The sequence below is a fragment of the Lepus europaeus genome, chromosome Y (assembly GCF_033115175.1).
Source record: "Lepus europaeus isolate LE1 chromosome Y, mLepTim1.pri, whole genome shotgun sequence".
In the NCBI taxonomy this organism is placed as follows: Eukaryota; Metazoa; Chordata; class Mammalia; order Lagomorpha; family Leporidae; genus Lepus; species Lepus europaeus.
Window position 1 is genome coordinate 6,224,163 of NC_084851.1, and position 17,950 is coordinate 6,242,112.

The 17,950-nt window shown below is 42.2% G+C and overlaps 1 protein-coding gene across 1 annotated transcript; it reads left to right on the plus strand.

The window, feature by feature from the left end:
- Positions 1–15,072: 15,072 nt before the first annotated feature.
- On the plus strand, positions 15,073–17,451 carry LOC133754003 (ADP-ribosylation factor-like protein 6-interacting protein 6). The gene is made up of 3 exons (XM_062184638.1): positions 15,073–15,109; positions 16,841–17,309; positions 17,342–17,451. The coding sequence occupies exons 1-3, from the start codon at positions 15,073–15,075 to the stop codon at positions 17,442–17,444; spliced, it is 609 nt and encodes a 202-aa protein (XP_062040622.1). The 3' UTR covers positions 17,445–17,451.
- The last annotated feature ends 499 nt before the right edge of the window (positions 17,452–17,950 follow it).

Below are 17,950 nucleotides of genomic sequence, written 5' to 3' on the forward strand. Positions count from 1 at the left end.
GGGTGCGTGTGACGCCGGCGGCGTCGCTCCTCTCCTTCTCGGGGCCACGGGAGGGCCCAGCAGTGACCGTGACACTGAGGGCTCGTCCACACCCGGGAGGCATTGACCCCTCAGCGTGGCCATATGGCCGTGAGGTCAGATTGGAGCCAGAGGGTCACCCCTAAGCCTCACACCAAAGGGACCCGCCCTGAAAAGTCAAACCCAAGGCGTCTGCCCCCCCCAGGCTTCGGAGCTGTGGGTTGGGGGGGGGGGGTTGCTTCCATCTGCATGGAGCCACCCTCCCAGGAGCAGTAACTGCGGTTTCATCAGCCCCTGGCGGGAGAGGAATTCTAGCCCAGCATAATCCAACCGGAGTCTCGCGCCCCTGATTCCGATGAGATTTGGGGGCCTGAACTCCATGCTGACTGCGGGCAGAAGCTGCCTGCGCGCCTACCCGGGGCAGGGGCTGCCACGGGGCCCCCTCCTTGGGGCAGCCACACCCACACTGTGAGCCTGGAGCGAGTCCTGGGGGACAGCAGGGAGGGCACCCTGCCCGGCCTGTCTCCCCCGTGGGCGTCACCGTGGCCATCTGGGGGTTCCCTATCTCTGCTGCTCAAGTCTATTAAAGTCTTGAAAATATCTTAAAGATTATTTGGGTGCAAAACGGCCTGCAGCCCACGCACACTTTCCCAGCATGCACTGTCCTTGCCCTGTGGGGGGAGTGCTCATGGGTGTGGAGGCCCAGGAAGACGCTGCCTGCAGTCCCCCCTTCAGGAGTCGGGCCTTTCTCTCCTGTGCCCTCGGCTGATTAAAGTAGGCCAGGCATGTTCTAAGTCCACGGATTTAAACATCCTTAAAGTTTTATTCATTTACTTATCTACCTTATCTTTTTGCAAGACAGAGTGACAGAGGGATCTTCCATGCACTGGTTCACTCGGAGTGCCTGTTGCCAGGGCTGGGCCAGGCCGAGGCCGGGAGCCGGGAGTTCCATCCGGGTCTCCCGTGCGGGTGGCATGGGCCCCAGCACTTGAGCTGTCAGTGCCGCCTCGCAGGGTGTGGACCGGCAGGCAGCTGGCGGCAGCAGTGAGAGCCAGGTACTGGACCCAAGTGCTCCACTGTGAGACAGGGGAGCAGCCTGTGGTGTGGGGGCGTGGCCTGTGGGCCGGGGGTGTGACCTGTGGGTGGGGAAGTGGCCTGCGGGCGTGACCTACGGGCCGGGGCATGGCCTGTGGGCTGGGGGAGCGGCCTCTGGGCTGAGTGCCAGCCCCGCGTCACCTCTTTAACCCTCACAAGCTCACTTCCTGTGACTCACAGCTGAGGAATGGGCGGGGGCACAGACAGGCTGAGTAACTGGCTCCAGCACGCGCAGCCACGTCCCTGCAGCCCCTCCCCCTCAGGCCCCGGAGTCGGGCAGCCCTGTTCCCGCCAGGGCCCCTGGGATCTGTGGGCCCAGCCCTGGCAGAGCCATGCCTGGCACGCGGAAACTTACCGGCCGTGTCTTCCGCCGCGCTGCCCAGCGACTCTGTCCCTGTGTCTTCCCAGAGCGTCCTGCGGCGTCGGCCGGGGCCGGACAGTGCCGCCGGAACGTCCAGCCAAAGGAGGGTGGTGTGGCCAGGTGGGGTCCGGCTGAGAGGCTTCAGACAAAACAAGAACAGAAGGCACTTAGCGCTGGGCCCGAGCACCTCTCTGCTGGGGGCAGAGCACGGTGAGCCGGCGTGCAGGCTGGGAGTCTCAAACTCGCACAACCCTGGGGGCTATGGCCCGGGCAGAGCCAGGCTGCTCAGTCCCGGGGGAATCTAAGTGGAATCCTCTGTGCTGGGCGCTACCTGTAGCCTTGGTTCTTGGAGTTTTGTGTTTTCTTTAGCTCATGCTCAGTGTGAGAGGCAGAGCTCGAATCCACTGGGTCACCCCCAGGTGCCTGGGAAGGCTGAGGGAGCCGAAGCTCAGAGCTCGGCGTGGGTTCCCCTGTTGGTGGCAGGGACCCAGGGTGGGCATTGGCCAGGAGCTGAGTAAGGTGGACCCAGGGTGGGCGTGGCCGGGAGCTGAGTCGGGGGAGGGGGGATACCCAGGGTGGGCGTCAGCTGGGAGTTGAGTTGGGGGGACCCAGGACTGGGACCTGGAATGCAGATGTCCTAGCAGGTGTTAGGGCCAGCACGGCGGCACAGGAGGTTAAGCTGCCACCTGTGACACCACCAGTTCACGTCCTGGCTGCTCCATTTCCGTTCCAGCCTCCTGCTAATGTGGAGGACGGCCCGAGTGCTGGGGCCCTGCCAGCCATGTGGAAGACCTGAACGGAGCTCCTGGCTCCTGGCTTTGGCCTGGCCCAGCCCCGGCCACTGCCGCCATTCGGGGAGTGAACCAGCAGATTGAAGACCTCTCTCTCTCTCTCTCGCCCTCTCTCTGCATGGCTATGCCTTTCAAATAAATACACAAATCTTCAGGAGGAGAAAGAAAAGCAGGTGTCTTAACCGCTAAGCTGAGCGCCCGCTGTCTCTGGGGTCTTGTCTGTCACGTGCAGGGACAAGTGTGTCAGAGCTGCATCACCATCAGCCATGAGGTTCATGGCCAAGCCGCCAGATAAACACTGGAGATGGGGTGATGACCTCTGGGAGCCCCAGCCGACACGGGGGTAAGAGAAGGGGCAAGGGACCGCGGGGGCCAGACACGGCCCCACCTGGAGGCACACAGGCCTCACCGCGGGGGCCATGGGGGCCACCCACGCCTTCCACCTTTTGAGACTGGGGGTGGGGCGGGCTCCCCGCTCCTGTGTCTTCCCCCTGAAGACCAGCACCCGTCTGGCCAGTCGAGGGGCTGTCTGCAGCCCTGACTGGTTCTCCTCCGCACTCCCACGGCCATGAGAGGTGACCAGGAAATGTCCCGCGGGGTCCCTGAGGGAGCAGCCCAAGCAGATCCGAGAGGGGGCACACGTGGTGACCCAGCGCTCAAGACGCCCGTGTGTGTGGCCACAGCCTGGGAAGTCTCTGTCCCCGATGGGGTGGCCAAGTTCAAGTCTCCACTGCTCAGGTTCTCGGGGCCACTGCCCCCTCAGGGGATGGAGCTTGGGGCTTGCAGACTGGAGGCCTCTGCCTCTCAGATGGACCAGGCTAACAGGATACAAACCCCCAGTCACGGAAGGACTTGGAGATAGTGTTGTTCCATTCAAGGGAACCCAGAGAGCCTGGAGGGAATAGGCTGCGGGGAGAAACTGAGGGCCGGGCTACACCGGGCACCCCTGCCAGCTCCCAGCGGGGCTCGCGCCCGACCTGCCACCAGGAGCTCGGGCTCTGGGTGCCCGCACCGCCCCTGCCCGTCCCTGGCGCCAGGTTTTGTGCTGAGCCTTTTAGATCCCAGCTGCGGGGCTCTGCGGAGTCAGCAACCAGGGCCTCCTCTCCCAGCGCTGCCGGCTCAGCTGGAAGGCAGGGGTGGGGAATGCTTTTTTCATCCCCTCTTGTTTCCTTAAGAGATGTTTGGGGGGCTGGCACTGCAGCGCCAGCATCCCATAGGGCGCCGGCTCCAGTGTAGGCTGCTCCACTTCCCATCCAGCTCCCTGCTGTGGCCTGGGAAAGCAGTGGATGATGGCCCAAGTGCTTGGGCCCCTGCACCTGCATGGGAGACCTGGATGGAGCTCCTGGCTCCTGGCTTCAGAACAGCACAGTTCCGGTCATTGCAGTCAATTGGGGAGTGAACCAAAGGATGGAATCTCTCTCTGAATCTCTGTAACTCTGCATTTCAAATAAATATAATCTTTTAAAAATTAAAGATAAAAGCTGAGAAAAAAAAGAAAACAAATGCCTCTGGCTTTGTTTTTGTTGCATGTGATTGCTTTAACTATTTGGAGTATCCTATACTTCCATATAATTTTCAGCATCATTTTCTCTATATCTGTGAAGAATGCCCTTGGTGTTTTGATTGGAATCACATTGAGACTATAAATTGCTTCTGGTAGTATGGACATTTTAATGATATTGCTTCTTTTCTAATCCATGAAAATGGAAGAATTTTCCATTTTGAAATGTCTTCTTCTATTACTTTAATATTTTGCAATTTTCATCATAGAGATCTTTGACATCATTGGTTAAATTTATTCCAATGTATTGAATTCCTTTTGTAGCTTTTGTGAATGGGATTGTTCTCAAAAGTTCTTTCTCAGCCATGGCATTGTCTGTATATATAAAATATGTTGACATTTCTATGTTGATCTTATATCCTGCCTCTTTACCAAACTCTTTGACAGGTAGAGTATAGACAGTGAGAGAGAAAGACAGAAAGATCTTCCTTCCATTGATTCACTCTCCAAATGGCTGCTACAGCCAGAGCTGTGCCGATCTGAAGCCAGTAGCCAGGTGCTTCCTCCCAGTCTCCCATGTGGGTGTAGGAGCCCAAGCACTTGGGCCATCCTCCACTGCCCTCCAGGGCCACAGCAAAGAGCTAGTGTGGAAGAAGAGCAACCGAGACTAGAACTGGCATCCATAGTGAATGCCAGTGCTGCAGGTGGAGGATTAGTGAATGGTACCAGCACCCCAAATTCTTTTTTTAAAAAAGATTTATTCATTTATTTGAAAGAGCTACAAAGAGGCAGAGGTAGAGAGGAAGAAAAAAGGTCTTTCATCCATTAGTTTATTCCCCAGATGCTTGCATGGCTAGAATTATGCTGATCTGAAGTCAGGGCCAGGAGCCTCTTCCAAATCTCCCACATTGGTGCAGGGGCTCAAGGACTTGGGCCATCTTCTACTGCTTTTCCGAGCTATAGCAGAGAGCTAGATCAGAAGTGGAGCACCTAGGACTCAAACCAGTGCCCGTATGGAATGGCAGCACTGCAGGTGGAGGCTTTAACCATTCTTCCACAGTACCTCCCCTATCAAACTCTTTTATGAGTTCTAGTAGTCTCTCATTGGAATCTATTGTATCCCCTATATATAGAATCATCTGCATATAGGGATAATTTCACTTCCCACTTTCCAATTTGTATACCTTTGATTTCATTTTCTTGCCTAATGGCTCTGGCTAAAAATTTCAAGACTATATTAAAGAGCAATGGTGTGAGTGGACATCCTTGTCTGGCTCCAAGTCTTAGTGAAATGCTTCCAATTATTCTCCATTCAATAAGATGCTACCTGTGGGCTCGTTACAAATTGTCTTGAATATGTTGAGGAATATTCCTTCTATACTCAATTTGCTTAAGGTTTTCATCTTGAACGGATGTTGTATTTTTTTGCATGTTGCATTTATTTGGCTTCAATTTTGTTTATTTCTTCTCTAGTAATTTTAATTATTTCTTTTCACCTGCTAAGTTTGGGTTTGGTTTATTATTACAGTTCTAGGTCCTTGTGATGCATTGATAGCTCATTTATTTGGCGCTTTTACAATTTCTTGCTACAGGCACCAATTGCTCTAAATTTCTATGTTAACACTAATTTTGCTGTATCCATAAGATTTGGTATGTTGTATTGTCTTCATTCATTTCCAGAAGTTTTAGTTGATTTCTGTTTTTGATCTATTTTATTTACATTCAAGGTTTCTATTGATAAATAAGGATTGACCCTCCCATTTTTCTAATGTAAATATTTATATTGTTTACTTTGAATTTGCTTTGTACTTTTACTGGATGGTTTTCTACTTCCACATTCTTTCAGTCCTATCATTTTGCATTTCTGTTTGTAGCATCTTTCAGTGAGGCTGGATGAGTAGTGACAAATTCTTTCAGTTTCTCATGGTTATGTAAGGTCTTTGTTTTACCTACATTCATAAATGAGAGCTTTGCAAGATACAGTATTCCAGGCTGATAGTTTCTTTCTCTTAAAACTTGGACTGTATTTTGAACAGTCCTTGTCTTAACTGTTGAAGAAAAGTTTTTTTTGACATTCATACTATTTGTTGAACTCCTTACTTAACATATAGCTAATCATATGTAAACAAAGTTAACAGAAAATAGATCTTAGTAAAAACCCAAAGGTGGAATAGGGGAGGGAGGAGGAAAAGGGGTGGGAGAGTGGGTTAGAGGGCAGTATGGTGGGAAGAATAGCCATGTTTCTGTAGTTGAAATTATGAAATGTATGAAGTTCCTTTTCCTTAAATAAAAGGTTTCTGGAGAGGGGAGAAGACGTGGATTATATACCTCACCATTCTCTCCTACCCTTTGAGTTTCCGATGAGAATTCAGCTGTGATTCTTATTAGATATTCTCTAAAAATAATCTGGCATTTCTCTCATGTACGCTTTAGAATATTTTCTTTATGTTTTATTGTTGAAGTTTAATTACAACATGTTGTAGTGAAGAATTTTCCTGTTCATGTCTGTTAGTTCTATTTGCTTCCTGTACCTGAATGTCTCTTTCTTTCTCTGAACTGGGTAATTTTTCTGTGATTATTTCACTAAATAGCCCTTCTCATCCATTCTCTTTTCACACCTAGGAATTACAAAGACTTGTATGTTGGGTTATTTGATAGTATCCCATAAATCTGCAACAATGTTTTCAGTTTTTTTTTTAAATTTCTTCTGTTTTTTTTTGTATGATTGTAAAAATTCCAGAGATTTGTTTTCTAACTCATTCATTCTTCTGCTCATCATTTCAGTTGTTAAGGCTTCCCATGTCATTTTTATTTGATCTAATGAATTCTTCATTTCCTCCTTGGCAGGTGTTCCCAAGAGTTTGTAATGTGTTGGGGCACCTCACAGTCCTACATGGGTACTCAGTCCCCCATCAGTCCTCCCAGCCAGATTCAGGCATCTCCATGCAGTTGGTTGCTGGGTTTGTGGACACAAGTTGGTGCAGCTGTTTGTGTGTCCAAAATTCTGTTCTCCCTCTCTCTGCTAATTGTAGGGCATCATTTTTTTTTTGGGGGGGGAGACAAATGAGCCTTTATCTTCCCTCTAGGTTGGCAGATATCCTGTTCCCTACAAGGCTCCAGGTCAGACCAATGCCAGGCTCTCCCTGAAGCTATATCACCAGTTGTTTGGACTACTGCAGTCTGATCTCACCTCAGTGTCCAAAACTGGCACTTAGACTCTTGGCTACTGGGGTCCTGTGTTGTTGCTATACTCATTCTGTGTGTCCATACAATCCATGTAGAGCGTAGCATCCCCATTCCTTCTATGGAATCTCCACTATAGTTTTTTCCCTAACTCTTGCCTGAGATTGCACCTTCCAGAATATTACATTTTCAAGTGAAATAAATAAGTCTGTTATGTACTGATGGCATATATTGTATTTCATTTCTCTAGCTTCAATTCTTAATTCTATCAACTCTATGAGGCAGTTACCATTGCTATTATATCTGAGTGAAAAATGAAAGCATGGAGTGGTTAAATATTTGCCTTTGATCATATAGCTATTCAGTATTTAGATATAACTAAAATCATCCAGATCATCCAGAGCCTGCCTTTAACTACAAAAGAAAACTATTTCTCAATGACACATGCTATACATTACAGAGATGTTTCTTTCTTTCTTTCTTTTTTTTATTTTATTTTTTTTGACAGGCAGAGTGGACAGTGAGAGAGAGACAGAGAGAAAGGTCTTCCTTTTTGCCGTTGGTTCACCCTCCAATGGCCGCCGTGGTAGCGCGCTGCGGCCGGCGCACCACGCTGTTCCGATGGCAGGAGCCAGGTGCTTCTCCTGGTCTCCCATGGGGTGCAGGGCCCAAGAACTTGGGCCATCCTCCACTGCACTCCCTGGCCACAGCAGAGAGCTGGCCTGGAAGAGGGGCAACCGGGACAGGATCGGTGCCCCGACCGGGACTAGAACCTGGTGTGCCGGCGCCGCAAGGCAGAGGATTAGCCTGTTGAGCCACGGCGCCGGCAGAGATGTTTCTTTAAATGATTAGATTATCCATAGAAACATACCTTATATCTAACAAAATAACAGATAGTTTGCAATTCAAAGGTTATTCTTTGAGACAATAATTTAACATTTAAAAATTTAATTGGACCAAGTATCTTAGATCTTTTCAATTTCAGGAATAAATCACTATGCTATTTCATTAGAAAAAGTTAATATGACTTTTGGAATGTTTTACCAGTAAGAATGGAGGGAGAATAAGAGCATTTGGGAAACAAATTATCTTCAAGGTTTTGCCATTGAATTTGACTTTGACATGAGCTTTATGATTTCTTTTGATTTTCTAGGATTCTAATACTTATGTACATTATCATTGCTATTCAATTTGATGTGTTGGGACAAGCTTTCTCTGTGACTCACAGACAACTAATAATCCCAGAGCCTTTGGGTGCTCCTCCTTGGCTGTTTGTTTATTATTTTGTTTACCTATCCGCAACAGAGAGGGAGGAATATCAGACAGAATATCTACCTGTTGGTTCACCCTTCAAAATACTGCAATGGCTAGAGCTGGGATAGACAAAAGCTAGGTGCCTGGAACTCCATCATGGTCTTCCTTGTGGATAATAAGGACCTAAGCAATTGAGCCATCTTTCTGAGGTGTGTTAGCTGGAAATTGGAAAGGAAGTGGAGCTGTAGAGACTCAGCCAGCACTCTGATATGGCATTATGGCTTCCTAAGTGGCAGCTTATTCTATTGTGCTAAAATGTTAGCTCATGGCAAATACCTTTACAGTGTTTGAATTTTTCTGTTTCTGATCTCTAGGAATCACTCTGTATTCTTCACTAAAATGAGAAACTAATCGTGAAAATTTTACATCTTTTACTTCTCCACTGCTTTCAGAAATTGTCAATACTAAACCATTATTATGTCTGTGACTTAGCAATTCAGAATGAATCTGTAGGTAGCACAGGACCTATACTGCTCAGAAAAGCACCTGTATCATCTGAACTTTCCCTTTACTGTCAGTGACCTGAATCTGCAGGAAGACTGGTGTACACAAACACACATACACAGAGTTCCCCCTTTCTCATTCCTTCACCAATATCTCCTCTCCCTTTCCTCTCTATTTGTCCTTCCTCTACAACAAATAGAAATCCTTTTCCTCCTTTTTAAGAAGGTACTTCCTGATTACTCTGTTCCCAGAGAATATCGTAAGATGTACATCTTCCTATCTCTTTAGCTTAGGGAGAGCATATATTTTCTAGAGGAACTCTCTTTTGTTTCCATTTAGTGGCTCCACTTTTAGAAAGTTACTCAAGCCTACTACTTTTAGTAGTCAATCATGATAAGGAATTAAATTGGAATGAAATGTGGAATGACAAGTTCTGTAGATATCATGTTCATTTCACTGATAGTGTGGATTAGTTCTGTTGCTTGTTTTTTGATTTTATGTCTAGTTTACCTGACCATTGATGAAAATGTTTTGTCAAAGTCCAGCATTACAATTGTATTGAAGTCTATGTCTCCCTTTAGATCCATTAACATTTATTTTAAGTGTCCAGGCATCCTGTTGTTGGGTGCATATACATTTACTATAGTCACTTTGTCCTGTTGGATTAATCCCTTAATCATTATATAGTGCCTTTCTTTATCCCTTTTTACAGTTTTGGTGTTAAAGTCTATTTTGTCTGATATTAGGATGGTTACACTTGTTGTTTTTTGGTTTCTGCTAGGATGTAATATCTTCTTCTAATCTTTCACTTTTGCTTTGTGTGCCTCTTTGTTGGTGAGATAAGTTTCTTGTAGGCAGCAAATAGATTTTCTGCTTTCACATTGCTTCATAATGATGTCTATCTTTCTATAATTCTGTATGTAGCAGCACTTCCTCAAGCATCTGCAAGACTGGAAGAGTAGTCACAAATTCAATTTCTATTTGTTATGGAAGGGCTTTATTTCATCTTTGTTCCTGAATGAGAGTTTTGCAGCCTACAGTATTCTGGGTCCACAGTTCTTTATTTTTCTCTTAGTACATGGACTAAGTCTCTTCATTCTTGCCTAGCCCATAGAGTTTCTGATGAAAAATCAGCTGTGAGTTTAATTAGAGATTCACTGACAGTAATCTGTCACTTCTCTTCTGCACATTTTAGGATTTTTTTCTTTATGTTTTACTGTTGATAGTTAAAATACAATGTGTTGTGGTGTGGATCTTTTCTGGTCATGTCTATGAAGAGTTCTATATGCTTGCTGTACTGGGATGTCCTTTTATTTCTCAAACTAGTGATGTTTTGTATAATTATATTACTAAATAGAACTTCTAATCTTTTCTCTTTCCACAACATCATGAACTCCTAAGACCCATATTCTGGGTCATTTGACAAAATCACTTAAATTTACAACACTATTTTTAATTTTTCTAATTTTTTTTTGGTCTTACTGAAAGATTTCTAAAGTTTTGTCTTCTAGATTGGATAGTCTTTCATCTGCCTCACTAAGTCTGTTGTTTCCACCATATTTTTTATTTGACACATTGAATTCTTCATTTCTTTTTTTTATTTATTAAACTTTTATTTAATGAATATAAATTTCCAAAGTACAGCTTATGGATTACAATGGCTTCCCCCCTCCCATAACTTCCCTCCCGCCCGCAATCCTCCCCTTTCCCTAACCCTCTCCCCTTCCAATCACATCAAGATTCATTTTCAATTCTCTTTATATACAGAAGATCAGTTTAGTATATACTAGGTAAAGATTTCAAAAGTTTGCCCCATATAGCAACACAAAGTGAAAAAACTACCGTTGGAGTACTAGTTATAGCATTAAATAAGAGTGTACAGCACATTAAAGACAGAGATCCTACATAATATTTTTTTAAATTAATTAATATTATATGCCATTTCCAATTTAACACCAGGTTGTTTTTTTTTCATTTCCAATTACCTTTATATACAGAAGATCAATTCAGTATATAATTAGTAAAGACCTCATCAGTTTGTACCTACACAGAAACACAAAGTATAAAAATACTGTTTCAGTACTAGTTATAGCATCACTTCACATTAGACAACACATTAAGGACAGATCCCACATTGGGTGTAAGTACACAGTGACTCCTGTTGCTGACTTAACAATTTCACAATTGATGGCTCTGATAGGTATAAGAGTCAAAGGGATCACACAAACAAGACAAGTGTCTGCTAATACTAACTGATAGAATAAAAAAGGGAGAGAAGGATCCAACATGGGAAGCAGGATACACAGCAGACTCATAGAATGGCAGATGTCCTAAACAACACTCTGGCCTCAGAATCGGCCCTTAAGGCATTCGGATCTGGCTGAAGAGCCCATGAGAGTATTGTAGGCATGGAAAGCCAAGATACCATGGAAAAGAAAAAAAAGAACTAAATGAAAGATCTCTGTTAGTGAGAACCCAGTGGAAAGAAATGGGCCATCAAAGAAGGAGGTGCCTTTCTCCGAAGGGAGGAGAGAACTTCCACTTTGACTATGACCCTATCAGAATAAGATCAAAGTCAGAGAACTCTAAAGGCTTCCATAGCCCTGACAACTCATTACTAGAGCCTCAGGAGATTACTGATGCCATGAACAGGAGTGTCAAATTGTTAAGTCAGCAACAGGAGTCACTGTGAATTCTTCATTTCTAATATTTCATTTAGATTTCTCTTCAAAATCTCAGTTTAATGGTAGAGTTTTTCAATCATGTCATGCATGGATTACTTGAATTTGTGAATTTGTTCCGTATTGCTTCTGAGTAATCCTATGAATAATCTTTTGAATTCCATTTCAGTCTTTTCATCCTTCTCTTCACCTTTGCATTCTAATAATCAAGTGTTGTGTTATTTGGGGGGGGAGGGAGTCCTCTTCCTTATTCTTGTTTCTTGAATTTCTGCATTTATTTTTAGGCATTTTTGGAGTTCCATGTTGGTTTATCATATGTGATTTTATTAATTTTGGTCTTCTCAATTTTATGGTTGAGTGGAACAAAAGGATATACATTTTGATAATTATTTTCAGAAAATGTTATTCATTACACAAATATTTTGTATCTTTGTTTCAATTTTGTTTTTTCTAATGTTGTCTCCTACTCATTTCTGGGTTGGTTTGTTCTTGTTTTTCTGGACTATTGAGATGATCATAGATCATTTGATTGATGGCTTTCAAATTTATTTAAGTAGGTAGTAAAGTTTTCCCTTAACATAGCTTTTACCATATCTCAAATTTTGATATATTGTAATCTTCATTTATTTTTAGAAATTGATTTCTCTTTTGATGCTTCTAAGATCCACTGTTAATTCAGTGGAATAATGTTTAGTTCTCTATATGTTTGCATTTTTTCTAAAGTTTCTGAAGGTTTTTTTTTTATTTGTAATTACTTATTTCTTTTTTTTTAATTTTTATTTAATGAATATAAATTTCCAAAGTACAGCTTATGGATTACAATGGCTTCCCCCTCCCCCCATAACTTCCCTCCCACCAGCAACCCTCCCCTTTCCCGCTCCCTCTCCCCTTCCATTCACATCAAATTTCATTTTCAATTCTCTTTATATACAGAAGATCAGTTTAGTATATATTAAGTAAAGATTTCAACAGTTTGCCCCCACATAGCAACACGGAGTGAAAAATACTGTTGGAGAACTAGCTATAGCATTAAATCACAATGTACAGCACATTAGGATAAAGATCCTACATGATATTTTTTAAAAAACTGATTAATTTTCTATGCAGTTTCCAATTTAAAACCAAATTTTTTTTCATTCTCTATTCTCTTTATATACATAAGATCAGTTTAGTATATATTAAGTAAAGATTTCAACAGTTTGCCCTCACATAGCAACACGAAGTGAAAAATACTGTTGGAGAACTAGCTATAGCATTAAATCACAATGTACAGAAATTAGGACAAAGATCCTACATGATTTTTTTTAAAAAAATGATTAATTTTCTATGCAATTTCCAATTTAAAACCAAGGGTTTTTTTTTTCATTTTCAAATATCTTTACATACAGAAGATTGATTCAGTACATACTAAGTAAAGATTTCATCAGTTTGCACCCACACATAAACACAAGGTGTAAAAATACTGTTTCAGTACTAGTTATAGCATTACTTCACATTGGACAACACATTAAGGACAGAGATCCTACATGAGGAGTAAGTACACGGTGACTCCTGTTGTTGATTTAACAATTTGGCACTCTTGTTTGTGGCATCAGTAATCTCCCTAGGCTCTAGTCATGAGTTGCCAAGGCTATGGAAGCGTTTAGAGTTCGCCGACTTTGATCTAATTCTGACAAGGTTGTAGTCAAATTGGAAGTTCTCTCCTCCTTTCAGAAAAAGGTACCTCCATCTTTGATGTGCCCATTCTTTCCACTGGTATCTCACTCACAGAGATCTTTCATTTAGGTTTTCTTCTTTTTTTTTTCCAGAGTGTCTTGGCTTTCCATGCCTAAAGTACTCTCATGGGCTCTTCAGCCAGATCCAAATGCCTTAAGGGCTGATTCTGAGGCCCTTAATTTTTAATATATAGTTTGACTCCATTGGGTTCAGAAAGTATACATGGTACAATTTCATATCTTTGAATTTCTTAGGGCCTACCATATCATCTATCCTATATAAATTTCCATGCATATCATATATATATATATATATATATATATATACTATTAAAATAAATTTACAGATTCAATGTTATCTCAATCAGAATACCAAATATGTTCTTATATTTGGAACAAATGACTCTAAATTTCATATGGAAACAAAAGAAACCCCAAATAGCAACAGCATTCATTAATAGCAAAACAAAGCTGGTGGCATTGCAATATCTGATTTCAAGACATGTTACAAGATAATTATTATTGAAATGGTGTGGTACTGGCAAAATGTTAGATTTGTGGAACAATGGAGCAGATGAGAGACCTAGAAATTGACCTATGGATATACAACCAACAAATTGTTGATAAATGAGCTAAAATCAATCCCTGGAGAAAAAGCAGTCTTTTGAACAAATGATGCTGGGATAAGAGCTCTCTGTATGCAGATGTGTGCAATAACTACCTGACATTGTACCCCATACATAAATCAACTCACAATGAATCAAAGATCCAAATATAAAATTTGAAATATTTGACTTGCTAGAGTAAAATTTAGGGGAAACAGTGCAAGTCATTTGCATAGGCAATGACTTTTTTGATAAGACCCTAGAATTACAGGGAATCAAGGCAGAAATAAATGGGTTGCTTTAAGCTAAAAAGCTTCTGCACAACAAAGGAAACAGCAAAATAAAGGGGCAACTGAGAGACTGGAAGAAAATATTTGCAGACTATACTTCTGATAAAGGATTAATATCCAGGATATGTAAGTTATTCACCAAAATCAACAACAACAAAACAAACAATCTAGTTGAGAAGTATGTTAAGGATATCAACAGGTGTTTTTCAAATGGCCAATAGACTTCTGAAAAAATGCTCAAGGCCATTAGCCATCAGGGAAATTAAAATACCGCGGCGGCCATTAGAGGGTGAACCAACGGCAAAGGAAGACCTTTCTCTCTGTCTCTCTCTCTCTCTCACTGTCCACTCTGCCTGTCAAAAATAAAAAAAAAATTAAAAAAAAAATTGAAGTTTCACCTCACCCCAGTTAGAATGGCTATCACCCTAAAATATTAAAAAATAAATGCTGGTGATGATGTGGGAAAATGTACCCTATTATATTGTTTCTAGGAAGATAAACCAGTACAACCATTATGGAAGTGAGATTCCCTAGTAATCTGAAAATACATCTATAATATGACCCAGTCTTTTGACTCCTTGGAATGTAACCAAAGAAAATAAAATAAAATCAGCATATGAAAGAGCTTTATCTATACTCCCATGTTTATTGCAACTGCACTTACAATAGCTAAGCAATGAAATCAAACCAGATATCCATCAATTGATATCTTGATGAAGAAATTGTATACATACTTGATGGAATACTATTCAACAAGAAAAAAGAATGAAATCCTGTCTTTCACAGCAAAATGAATGTAACTGGAGACCACTATTCTTTGTGCAATTAGTTCTAAAAAGGAAAATATCATGTTTTCTCAGATTCCTGGTAGTTAATATACTGAGCACAAAAACATAATGTATGAGTGAAATTGATTTTGAAATTTTTGTAATTGTTTACAGCCTTTGTCTATACTCTTAAGGAACATTACTTTTCTCCTACCATTTGTTGAAATCTTTATTTAGTGGATGGTTGAGCTTGCAGCTATAAATTGAAAATATATAGTTATAAAAATTACAGAAAAATAAAAAAGGAATGAGGAAGGAGGGTCAGAATGCTGGAGCAAGGGATGGTATGGTGGAGAGTATCATTATGCTATAAAAGCTGTCCATATCAGGGCTGGTGCTGTGGAGTAGTGGGTAAGGCCACCCCCTGCAGGGCTGGCATCCCATAAGGGCACTGGTTCATATTCCAGCTGCTTCACTTCTGATCTAGCTCTCTGCCAGATGAAGTAGAAGATGGACCAGGTCCTTGGGCTCCTGTACCTTCATGGGAGACTGGAAGAAGCTCTTGGCTCCTGGCTTCAGATCAGCACAGCTCTGGCCACTGTGAATACTTTGGCAGTGAACCAGCAGATGGTAGACCTCTCTCTCTCTTTCTCTCTGACTCTGCTTCTCTATAACTCTACTTTTCAAATTAATAATCTTTTTTAAAAAGCTGTATATATGAGATACATGAAATCTGTTCTCCTTACACATATATTTATTAAAATAAGAAAGGAAAATATAATAATCAGGATATTTGAATATCAAGAACTACATATATTAATAGAAAAATTATGACTCTCAAACTAAACACTGTCTTTTGAAAGATTCAGGAAAAAAAATGTTCTCAACTTTTTCAGATGCATATTTGAAAATAAATGTAAATGAAAATATTATTACAAATAAATTATTAATATAATGTAAAATAATAAATATTCAATATCTTATTTTTTCATGCTGCTATGCAAGCTCTATAAAATGGGGAGCTTATACACAACAGAAATTTGTTTCCCACAGTTCTGCATGTTAGGAAGTTGAAAAGCTAGACGCTTTCTGATTTGTGATCCCCTCAGTGCCCTTCACCTCACAGAGGCTCTCTTGTCCCTGTAACTCCACATAGCAGAAAGGATTGGTGGAATCTCTAGGGTCTGTATTAAAATGACACATATCTGCTCCCAAAGACCTCACTTCATAATGCCATGATGTGGTGGATTAGGATTTCAACACAGCAATTTGGAGAAATGTCAACTTTCAGCCTGCTGAAATAAATGATTCATTAGGCAAAAAGTACATAAACTTTTTAATTTCCAAAATGATTTATGTAACACATAGGATTTTACAGCTGAATCTTGGTATCAATAGCCCCAGGTTAGACAATAGCAAAGTTTTATTTTATTTTGTTTTGTTTTGTTTTGTTTTGACAAGCAGAGTTAGACAGTGAGAGAGAGAGAGACAGAGAGAAAGGTCTTCCTTCTGTTGGTTCACCCCCCAGATGGCCAATCTGAAGCCAGGAGCCAGGCACTTCCTTCTGGTCTCCCATGCATGTGCAGGGCCCAAGCAGTTAGGCCATCCTCCACTGCCTTTCCAGGCCACAGCAGAGAGCTGGATTGGAAGAGGAGCAACTGGAACAGAACTGGTGCCCCAGTTGGCGCTAGAACTCAGGGTGCCTGCACCATTAAGGCAGAGGATTAGCCAAGTGAGCCACAGCGCAGGCAAAATAATGAGTTTTATGTAATATGTTTGAAAATTTTAGATAGTTAAGAAGAGATCTTATTTAGCTTATTTGATGTTATAATGTGCTAAAGAACTAAAGTTATTTGACTTCATCAGAAAGTTAAGGGGTGCATCATTAATAGAATGACAAAGAAAAAAGATAATGGTAAAAAAATGAGCTGAACAAAAATTAAATTAGTGCTGTCTTACAATGAAGGGAAGATTGACAACTACAGAAATCAATGAACGCTCAGTTACAAATTTATTACACGAGGAGATATAACAATCAGAAACACACCTTCTTTCCCTCCTTGTCTTTTGTGGAGAGTGGGAAGTGTACGGCGCTGCACCGCAGTCGTCTCAGCACCCCGGTGCCCTTCGTGGCTCCGTGTACCCTGCCTTCTCTCAGGGGAACAGTTGTGGTGAAGGCGAAGTTGACGACCAGGAGGGATGCAACCAGGTGGCCCGTGACTTGCGGGCAGAGTTCTTGGCTGGGCCGTCGTCGGAGTCCAAGAGAGGTTCTCTCTTCCCACCAGATGGAGATGGGTCGCTGGTGTTGTCAAAGAAGCTCCATGGCATCCTCCTGGCTGCTGCGGGAAGCCGAACCCTGGCTCCGCAGCGGTTGGTTCAAGTCCTTTCTATTCTGTGTTCTCTGCTGTTCGCCATCCTCTTCGCCTTTCTGCTCGCCATCATCTACCTGGTCATTAAAGTGTTGCGTGCTAAGAATTTGAAAAATGAAGATGGAGTAGACGCTGGGCTGTTAGGATTCTGGACGCTGCTTATAATATCCCTAACTGCTGGATTTTCCTCTTGTATCTTTTCTTGCACAGGTTCAAGAAACTGATGGGACACTCCTTCCACATGGGCTATATCATGGCGATTTTGAATGGCATTGTGGCTGCTCTTACTGTAGCATGGTGCCTCATGTAAATCCACACTGGAGCAATACTGTTGGCAAAATGCAGTCTAAATGGTTTTGTAATAACAGGAAAGAACACCATGGCCTACTCAGAAGACTGAGAAGCCTAATGTTCATTGTATGGTTCATCTGTGTGTCATCATCACCGTCTTTATGGAAGAACTTTAAGCATCATTCTAGAGGCTGGATCGTGGGAGTATCTGCATATTAAGTTTCAAGTACTTTCTTAAAAGTATAAGGTGTTTACCTCATCATTTTACTTTTGTACATGTAGTTCTTTTAAATTGTAGAAAATATTTTAATGGAAATCAAATTTGAAAACTTGAATACCAGTCAATGCCTAATTTCCCTTGTATAATAGTACATTTTTGCTAAGAAATAGTGAGTTTACTGTGTAATTAAGAAGGAATTATTTCTTATTTATACATTACATTAGTAGAGTAAGCAATGCATATTACACCAACATTTTATATAACTGACTTTTAAGTAAGAATATTTAATTTTTTTTGACAGGCAG